Here is a 9,870-nt window from a genome sequence, read left to right as displayed (position 1 = left end):
GATAATGACATGACACTTCCCAACGCAATCAGAACACTGCCAATTCGCATGTTGATTACCATCCTGGGATAAAAAATGTATAATATAGACTTATTACCTTTAAAGCTATTTTTAAAAGACTGAGTTTAAGCAGATGAATTGAAGGGGGCGGGGAAGGAGAGGAGAGATTATTCTCCTTATTAGAAATGATGATTTATTAGGGGAAATTCAACTTTGCCACTACTACTAGAAACTGACATGCTGAAAAATACAGTAATTTGGGGGTAAATTAAACAGGCATTTGATAGCTGGGTGTTTCAAATTGAAACACTGAATAAAGCACAGTGACATGGATCAACCCCTATTACATTCTTAACCAGCATTTAATTTTAATCAGTGTCCTGATATGCCCTTGCATTGATGATGCCTTCTGCATTGCTTCTCTTTCATCCATCCTGTGCTGCAGTCCGGCATTACTGCTTGTGCTCCAGTAACTCTGCATTTCTCTCCTTTAATTTTTTCTTCTCACCAGAACTGCTCCTTTTTCTTTTTCCTTTTTTTTAAGCAACGAGCAAACAGTTAGCAATTTTTATTCTGCACCAAGTTTCCAATTTCTTCTAGTCTAGAGGCACCAACTTTGATTAGTGAACAAGTTTATTTCATGTTACAGGTAATTTATAAAGCTATCAGGCAATATTGACCTCAGTTGGCTTTCTCTCCTTGTTTCTAAAGGTTGTTTGGGTTTGTTGTGAGTTTGTGGAAAACAAAATTCAAACATTTTAGGGGAATGTCTGTACTGACGTGTTTTCTGCGTCAGCATTTTAGTTAAGGAGGCTGGAGAATTTCATGGGTCTGAATTTTCAAGCAAACTGACTAGAGTTTCATTTCCCTGAGTAATAATGTAGATCTGAACACAGTTAACTTTTGGATTGCACATTACTTTGAATTTTGTGATGGAGTACTTGGCTCAAAACCCCCCCCCCCATGTTTTAGGGGAAATGTGTGCAATTTAAATGCATTTTTGTTTATTTTTTCAAGGAATAAAAATATAAAAAATGAGACAGAATGGACTTATGACAGAACACATGCAAACCTATCATGGATTGGATCCGGACTGATCTGTCCATCCCCAATTTTAGTATTAACCAAAACATATGGAAGATGTTGATTAATCTGAGCACAGTTCTGTTTAGTCCAGGATTCTGTTTCTAATATCTCCAGCCAGATGGTTCTGGGAAGATCCCTCCCATGTTGACTGTCCCAGGATGTAATACTCAAGGGGTATGCTGCATCTGAACATGGGATTGCAATTTAGCTATCATGGCTAATAGATCTTGACAGATATATCCTCTGTGGTGTATACACCAGTTTGGTGTAGTGGCTAGAGTGTTGGACTGGAAGCCATGCAATCCAAGTTCTAGGCTCCATTTGGACATGGAAGCTCACTGGTGGACTTTGGGCCAGTCAGACTCTCAGCCCAACCTACCTCACAGAGTTGTTGTTGTGAGGGTAAAATGGAAAGGAGGAGGATTATGTACAGACTTTGGGTTCCTTGGAGGAAAAATGGCAGGCAATAATTGCAACAAATAAATAAATTTGTGGGTTTGTTTTTTTAAAGCTGTTGCTTGAAAAAATAAGCACAGTGCCATGGAAGCATCTGACAATATAGTAATTTTGTGCCATAAAATTAAGTATATGATTATCTTTATCTTTGGTCAACATGACCTTGGAATTTGACAAATGTATCCGTTTTTATGTCATACAGTTGTGACAAAATTAAGGTCTGGTGAAGTGGTGCAATGATAGAACAGCTCAAAGGTCTGAGCAGCAGAGTGCAAGCTCAAAGGCACAACTGTTCCCTTTGTATCTGTACTGGAATTTGACCTCCTGAGGATGACACTGACTGAGTAATCAGTAGAACAAGATAGACCAGCTACATTAGATTTGATTTTGACATTGGTTAGCAAGTTTGTGCGCAATGTAGGTCAACCAGAAGTAGAGCATCCTCAAGAAATGGCTATCCACCATGTGCTTCAAGACCTTCTGTGAGAGAGGGCCCATCCACAGTCTAGGTAATTGGTTGGTTTGCTTACAGACAACACATGTGCACCAAATGACGTATATCATATGGCACATGCCAGAGTTGCCCTGTACAGACATTTGAAATGGGTACAGTGTAGGCATGGTGGTGCACCTGTTTGTCTTGAGATCATAAACAACAGTCTTTCCCCCTCACCACCCGACTTCCATGTGTTCTGAAGTCCCATCTACAGAGGGTCAAACACACCTATGGTCCAACCATGTGATATGTAACATACAAAAGAATGGGAAGGTACAGATTAAGTGTGCAGAAACTACCCCCACTGGGTTGTAGGTGCACAGGATGCCGATGCTGGCAGGTCCTCAGACAAAACACCTGGAGGTTAGGTGCAGAGCTGCAGCAAGCATGATCCCAACCCTCTTGCACATGTACAGTTTGCCCATTTAGAACAAATGCAGGGGGCTAATATGTATCTTACTTTAAAAAGAAAAGGAAGTTCTATATTGATTTGGTAACAATTCCAAAACTATACTTTTAAGACATTATAAAATGTGTTTTTGTTATAAAATAAGACTTCTCTTCAATAGGTTTCCCAGTGGTCTTCCATCCAATGTATTGATCAGGATCACATCTGTTTTATTCCAGCAATGTTGAATGAAGAATCACATCTGCTCCTAGAGTAGGGGTGGGCAGCATGTAGCTACACCGGCTAGGGCTGATGGAAGTTGCAAACATTTGGAGGGCCGCAAGTCACCCACCCCTGTCCTAGGGCATTAGTTGCACCTCTTCCATACTTCAGAAACTCTTACTTTAGAACTGCACTGCTGCCCAAGATCATAGTTCCATTGCTTGTGTGTGTGTGTGTCCACAGGTGGCTTAAAAGATTGCATTTTGCCTAGGGAGTTGAGGTAGTGGAGTTTTGATGATCAGAGCAAATCAATCGTGAAAGTTTCCCACCAAACTGCTTTGTTGATATGGACAAGGGAGTAGCATGGGACACACTGAAGACCACTTTTTAAAGCAATCATCTCTTTGAGTCCACATGGAAATTGCCCTTCCAGGACTGCCCTGCTGCTCAGCTAGCCTTTTTGCAACCCAAATATATAATGTCCCAGGAATGCCAGAAACCGCTTGAGTTCATGCTTGCCTTCCACAGTGTTCCCTATTCCTGCAAGCCTCTCCTAGGAAACTTCTTTCCTAAGCCTCTTCGTTCCTCTTCCCAAAGAGGAATTGTAACCTGAGTTCCACTGCTGCATCTTGACTCATTGCTCCTTCTCTGGATTTTTGAACACAACCTAAAAGGAACGATAGGTCATTTCTCTTCATCTGCATCACCTCACCTGAGCAGTCCGCCTTCTCTTTCTCCCTCTGTCCACTGTTCAATTGTTGTTTTCTTATACTTTCGTAATAAAACTCTGGAAAAGGTATGATCTTGTCTCTCTTGCTGCCTGAATATCTTATGTGGGCGCTCTGCTACCTTGATTAAATAATTCCACCTAGGCATGCTTCATATGCTTGCGTTTGGGTTTGAGTACTAGTTTCTAAGCCAGTTTTACTAGGCAGGCAGCAGCTCGTCCTCTGGCAGAACAGTGGCTCCCATAACACCTTTGAGCAATATCCCTCCTTGCCCCCAGTCATTTAGGTTCCAGAATATTCCACAGAAATGTTTAGAGTTGTGTGTCCTCAGCAAGCATGGAAACAGAACAGTATTGGCAGAGAACAATGGCTTGACTTTCCATTGGTTTCAGATCTCTCTTGGTCTCTCTTAAATAAGAAAGGTTAATCTTCTATCATATGGCATTCATGCTACAAGACAATAATGAAGAATGAGAGATTTGAATGACAAAAAATAAATCTGCTATCTCAATAAAATAAAATAAATAGTATTTCTCCATCTTCTAAAGACCTCTAATCTTCAGATCTCTGCACAATGTATGCATATGATGATCTTGGAATCCTTTGCAAAAACGATCAGCAGACTTTGGCTCAGTGGTGGGATAGTGGAATATAGAAGATTTAGCGCATGGGCGGCCCCCTTTTCTACTCACTGCCTAGCTGATTCATCTTAACACATTTTCAAAGTTTGTCGAGCGGAAATGAAATATCCCCTTTGTCTGAAGTCTATTATTCAAGTCTCTCTGAAAGCTGTGATGCCTGAAAAGGACCACTGCAATATACTGAGTGACAGGGCAGGAAATGGAGGTTTTCTTCTAGCCTTTCATGATGGAGTTAAGACACAAAAAGGCAATTTCTCCTTTTAGTTAAGGCCTAGTTCCTCTGATTGAGGTGGCAAATCTGTGTCTGGACTGTACCACTTGGGTCTTTAGCTGGGGGCTCACACGTGACTTAATGCTCCTCCATACAAAGACATTATATGGAGGGCCTGCTGTTATTACCTAACATTTCTTCAATGTTAAATATATGCCCATTGTGTTCCCTGAAGTAGGTATACTGAAATGCCACGCTTATCAGAAAATAGTGAACGCACATCCAGGAGACAGGCTGCACGGGGGAAACGGGACGTGGAGTGTGTGTCTGCAAATGGAACTTCTGGAACCTTAGAAGTAAATAAGGATAATATCTATTCCACTCTTCTTCCCCTTAGAAATCCTGCTCCCTAAGGTAACCTTATACCAGGGATTGGGAACCTCTACCCTGTGGGCTGAAAACAGCCTGCCAAAGTCCCCCATCCAGCCCGCCAGCTCTTTGTCAAGTTTTCTTCAATCAGTAATCGGAGATAAGGGTTGGGATTCAGCACCAGCAAGCAACTCCTCCCAGCTCTGCCTTTCTGCAGCGACCTTTGATTACTGATCAAGGCAGTCCTCTGCAGCATCTGAGATGGGAATCCAAATGTGTGCTGGAAGTCCTCTTCTTCCCACTTCCGTTGCATACGAAAGTGGTCAAAACATGGCCAGAATGTTACTTCTGAATAGACCTGCGCAGGATGGAGCTGTGTTTACTTCCGAGTAGACATGAACAGCACTGTTTTTTGGCCCTCTCATCACTGGAATGTGGCCCTTGAAATCCTTTCCAGAATGGAATTTAGTCATCAGACTGAAAAAGGGCTGGAACCTCTGCCTTATACAGAGGAGGGCAGGAAGCCTGAACATGTAATAGTTCTGTCAAGTGCTGTTTGGCGAAGGATGCAATTACAAAATGATAAAGTGGGTGCCAAGTGTTGATCTTGTCTAGAATGGTCAAAACCTTTGCATTATGTAAAGATAAGACTGTGAGAAATGGATTGCATTTTAACTCAAGTTGAAGGGTATGCATTCTACCATAGAGTTACTCTGAATAAAGAAATAGAGGGAAGATCTTTGGACTATCCAGCCACTCCACCTTCTGATTTGCTCCTACAATAAGTGTTTTAAAACTGGGATGTAGTGGATAAGCCCAGAGAAATGGCTTCCCAAACCCCTCTTTCCCCTTCATTGCCCACATCACATAACAGCCTAGAACACCTGCATATGGATAATATTAATAACTAGCTAGAGTGCTTTCCATTCGTCGCTTGTAAGTTGTTTTACAAAGGTATGTTTTAGTTTCTCAGCTTGTAGATGGAGGAAATGATTGACAGAGCAGTGGAGATTTTTTTTCAATGTAAATCAGGGTTAGAACACTGAACTTTTCTATCCCAAAGCACAGCCTTCACAGGCTAGTATTGTAGTCAGTATCTTAAATCGGTGCTGGAGATGGCTGGCCCATAAAGTGACAGTTCCAAATCTCTTGGGAGATAGGCAAGTGAATCATACCAAAATATAGTGGAATGTTTTGATGCCTATATTATCGTAATATATGAAAGGGATGGAAATGCTTAAAGAGTAACGTGCAAAATATAAAACCTGTTCTCTTTATTTTATGTATAAAAATATAGATTTTAACATAATTTTAGCAACAAGAACAGCAGTACTTGGAAGGGTAATTTTCACTAAGCTCTGACCACAAACCTATTTGGACAGCTATGAAGCATCTCATAAAAGATTATGCCTTATATGAATCCATCTGCAATAATAAGTTAAAGTAGGGCCTGCATTAAAGAGGTAAATGGGTGCTTACACGTTCTTCTCTCAGCTTAGCATATTTTAAATAAAAGGAACTCCTAATGTTTTATATTAACTTGTGGATACTTTCAAAAGTAAAAATAAAAACCAAACAGAAAACAGAAGTTTCTCAGTAAAGTTGCAATCTCTTCAATGGCATTGCCATTTCTAAATATCCTTGGATTCAACTCTTGAATCATATGTATTAAATTTTAACTTTGTTCAGATGGATGTGTGCATTCAGCTTATTTCCTGTTCTTTCCAGGAAGGATATCAGTAATCCAGTAGAGAAACAAAGAAGAGATTGCCTTGGCATGATCTGCAAAGGAGAAAATGAATTCTTCATGAAATGTCAACAAGATTGTTTTCAGTAAACAAATACCTCATGATAAAACTAAAATCCCAAATATACATCTGTTTCCAGTTTGCTCTTGAATATGATGGTGGGGAAAACACTTATCTCTTTGAGCTATGGACAACAGAAACTCTGAAGGTTTCTAAATCATAAAACAAATAATTGCAGCTATGACATGAGTTACTTCTAGAAGGGACAACTCCAGACTTGTATTGTGAAGCATAATCACTTTACATAAGGGTGAAAAGTAGGTAATGAAACAAGTAACTTTAGACAAGAGCCTACTTCAAGGATGGGAAACCTGACACACTCCAGATATTTTGGACTACAATTCCATAACAATTGGCCATGATGAATGGGGCTTATGGGAGTTGTAGTCCAAAATATCTGGAAGACACCAAGTTGTCTACCTCTGCCCCTAGTTAAAATTTTAGTTGTTTCCTGTCTTGATTACGTTAATATTGTTTTTATTGGCCTTCCTGCTTCTCATCTTTCCCCTCTTATTTTAATTTTAAATTCTGCTGCCCATCATGTCTTCTTATCTTATTGTTTGGACCATGCATAATTTCTCCATTTTCCTCTTCACTGGCTATCTTTTCTAGTCTGTATTTTATATTGATGTCTCCTTTTTTTTTTTTAAATGACTTTTCACATTCTTCTTCCCTCTCCTCCTTGATTTCTCATTATATATTTTTCATTCTTCATGCCAGCAGTGGGCAACCTACGGCCCAAGGGCCTCACGAGGCCATCAGCCTAATTTCAAAAGCCCTCTGCAAGAGATCAGTTCAGACCTCTAGAAAGAGTGATCGGTCCCTCTCCTGACAGACTTCTGCATGGGAGGGAAACAGAGAAAAGAGCGGTGTCAGAAAGAGGAGACACGAGGGGTTGGCTATACTCGCTTGTTGCTTTGTCCCTGCCCACCATGGGCTTCAGCCTTGCCCAGTGCTGGCATGCAGCCCCCGACACATTGGCCCTGAGGGAATGCTGCCGTTGGCAGAGAAAAGGTTCTCCGCTCCTGCTTTTCACCCTGCTCAATCTAACCTTCTGACTAAGCCCCCTGGTTCATCAGCAGTCTCAACTTCAGACATATGTTCTCATTATGTGTAGAAATGTCTGTCTCTTAATATTTGGCTTCTCTGTCTTCTTTCTTCATTCAATAGTTCTGTGAATATCTTCAGCTCAAAATCCACGCTCCTGCATTTCCTCCCACCTTCCCCCCTACCCTTCCTATCAGTCTATTTATTTATTATTATTTATTTATTTATTACATTTTTATACCGCCCAATAGCCGAAGCTCTCTGGGCGGTTCACAAAAATTAAAATCATCATAAAACAACCAACAAGTTAAAAATACAAATACAAAATACAATATAAAAAGCACAACCAGGATAAAACCATGCAGCAAAATTGATATAAGGTTAAAATACAGAGTTAAAACAGTATAATTTAAATTTAAGTTAAAATTAAGTATTAAAATACTGAGTGAATAAAAAGGTCTTCAGCTGGCGACGAAAGGAGTACAGTGTAGGCGCCAGGCGGACCTCTCTGGGGAGCTCATTCCACAACCGGGGTGCCACAGCGGAGAAAGCCCTCCTCCTAGTAGCCACCTGCCTCACTTCCTTTGGCAGGGGCTCACGGAGAAGGGCCCCTGTAGATGATCTTAAGGTCCGGGTAGGTACATATGGGAGGAGGCGTTCCTTCAAATAACCTGGCCCCAAACCGTTTAGGGCTTTAAATGTCAATACCAGCACTTTGAATCGGGCCCGGACCTGGACTGGCAGCCAATGAAGTTGTAAAAGGACTGGCGTAATGTGATCTCGCCAGCCAGTCCCTGTTAGTAAACGGGCTGCCCTGTTTTGTACCAGCTGAAGCTTCCGGACCGTTTTCAAAGGCAGCCCCACGTATAACGCATTGCAGTAATCCAAACGAGAGGTTATCAGAGCATGGATAACTGTAGCTAGGCTATCACTGTCCAGATAAGGGCGCAGTTGGTATATCAGCCTAAGCTGATAAAAGGTGCTCTTTGCCACTGAGTTCACCTGTGCCTCAAGTGACAGTTCTGGGTCGAAGAGCACCCCCAAACTACGGACCCGATCCTTTAGGGAGAGTGCAACCCCGTCCAGGACAGGGCAAACATCACCTCGCCGGACAAATGAACCACCCGCTAACAGTACCTCCGTCTTGTCTGGATTGAGTCTCAGTTTGTTAGCCCTCATCCAGTCCATTACCGTGCCCAGGCACTGGTTCAGAACAGTCACTGCCTCACCTGGGTTTGATGAAAAGGAAAGGTAGAGCTGGGTGTCATCCGCATATTGATGACACCTCAGTCCACATCTCCGGATAACCTCCCCCAGCGGCTTCATGTATATGTTAAACAGCATAGGGGATAAAATAGAGCCCTGCGGAACCCCATGGCTTAGGAGCCACGGCACAGAGCAATAATCCCCCAGCACCACCTTCTGGAATCGGCCATCCAAATAGGAGCGGAACCACTGCAACGCAGTACCTCCAACTCCCAGTTCAGACAACCTATCCAGAAGGATACCATGGTCGATGGTATCGAAGGCCGCTGAGAGGTCCAGGAGAACCAACAGGGTCGCACTCCCCCTGTCTCTCTCCCGACAGAGGTCATCCCACAGGGCGACCAAGGCAGTTTCTGTTCCAAAACCAGGCCTGAAACCCGATTGAAATGGATCTAGATAATCCGTTTCATTCAAGAGTGCCTGGAGTTGTCCTGCAACCACCCGCTCAAGCACCTTGCCCAGGAAAGGGATATTAGCCACCGGCCTGTAGTTGTTTACATCTTCCGGGTCCAGATTAGGCTTCTTCAGGAGTGGTCTAATTACCGCCTCTTTTAAAGAGGCCGGCACCACTCCCTCTCTCAAGGAGGCATTTACAACCTCCTGGACCCAGCCGGCGATCCCCTCCTTATTTGATGTAATGAGCCACGAGGGGCAAGGGTCAAGCACACAGGTGGTCGACCGGACTTGGCCAAGCACCTTGTCCACATCCTCGGGCCTCAATTTTAGACTGTGAGCTTGTTCCTTGCCCTTTGATTGTAGAGCGCCCAGTAATTTTAGGCACTTTATAAATGAAATAGGATGATGATTATACACATTTGCCATAAATTATTGTTGTTGTTTTTAAAAAGCATGCTGTTTTCCACCACATATACAAGTGCATATCCAAACTGCTTATTTCTGGCAACAAGGGCAAAGAAAAACAGCCACATGGTTCCTTTCCATTAAGAAAGGTATGTTACAGAAAGCATGTCATTGGAAATAAACCAATATGATCCTATTAATTAACCATTACCAGAGTAGTGCAGAATTCAGTCAGAGTGAAGAAGCAATTGTACCATGCCAGTAACATAGGAATTTGTCTTATCAAACAAGGTTTGTTGAAGAGGAGGAGGAGGAGGAGGAGATGATGTTAACTGGACAAGTGGGAGGGTT

The 9,870-nt window shown here is 42.2% G+C and overlaps 1 protein-coding gene across 1 annotated transcript in view; it reads right to left on the bottom strand.

The window, feature by feature from the left end:
- Positions 1-5,856: 5,856 nt before the first annotated feature.
- ERICH1 (glutamate rich 1) overlaps positions 5,857-9,870 on the bottom strand; it is a 65,545-nt gene continuing 61,531 nt past the window's right edge. Inside the window, exon 6 of the mRNA XM_063125816.1 lies at positions 5,857-6,379. Coding sequence (XP_062981886.1) covers positions 6,306-6,379 — 74 coding nt within the window. The 3' untranslated portion in view covers positions 5,857-6,305. The remainder of the gene's footprint in view (positions 6,380-9,870) is intronic.

Source organism: Elgaria multicarinata, chromosome 4 (genome assembly GCF_023053635.1).
Source record: "Elgaria multicarinata webbii isolate HBS135686 ecotype San Diego chromosome 4, rElgMul1.1.pri, whole genome shotgun sequence".
In the NCBI taxonomy this organism is placed as follows: Eukaryota; Metazoa; Chordata; class Lepidosauria; order Squamata; family Anguidae; genus Elgaria; species Elgaria multicarinata.
The sequence above is the reverse complement of the archived record's forward strand: the minus strand, read 5'-3'. Positions and strand labels throughout refer to the sequence as shown.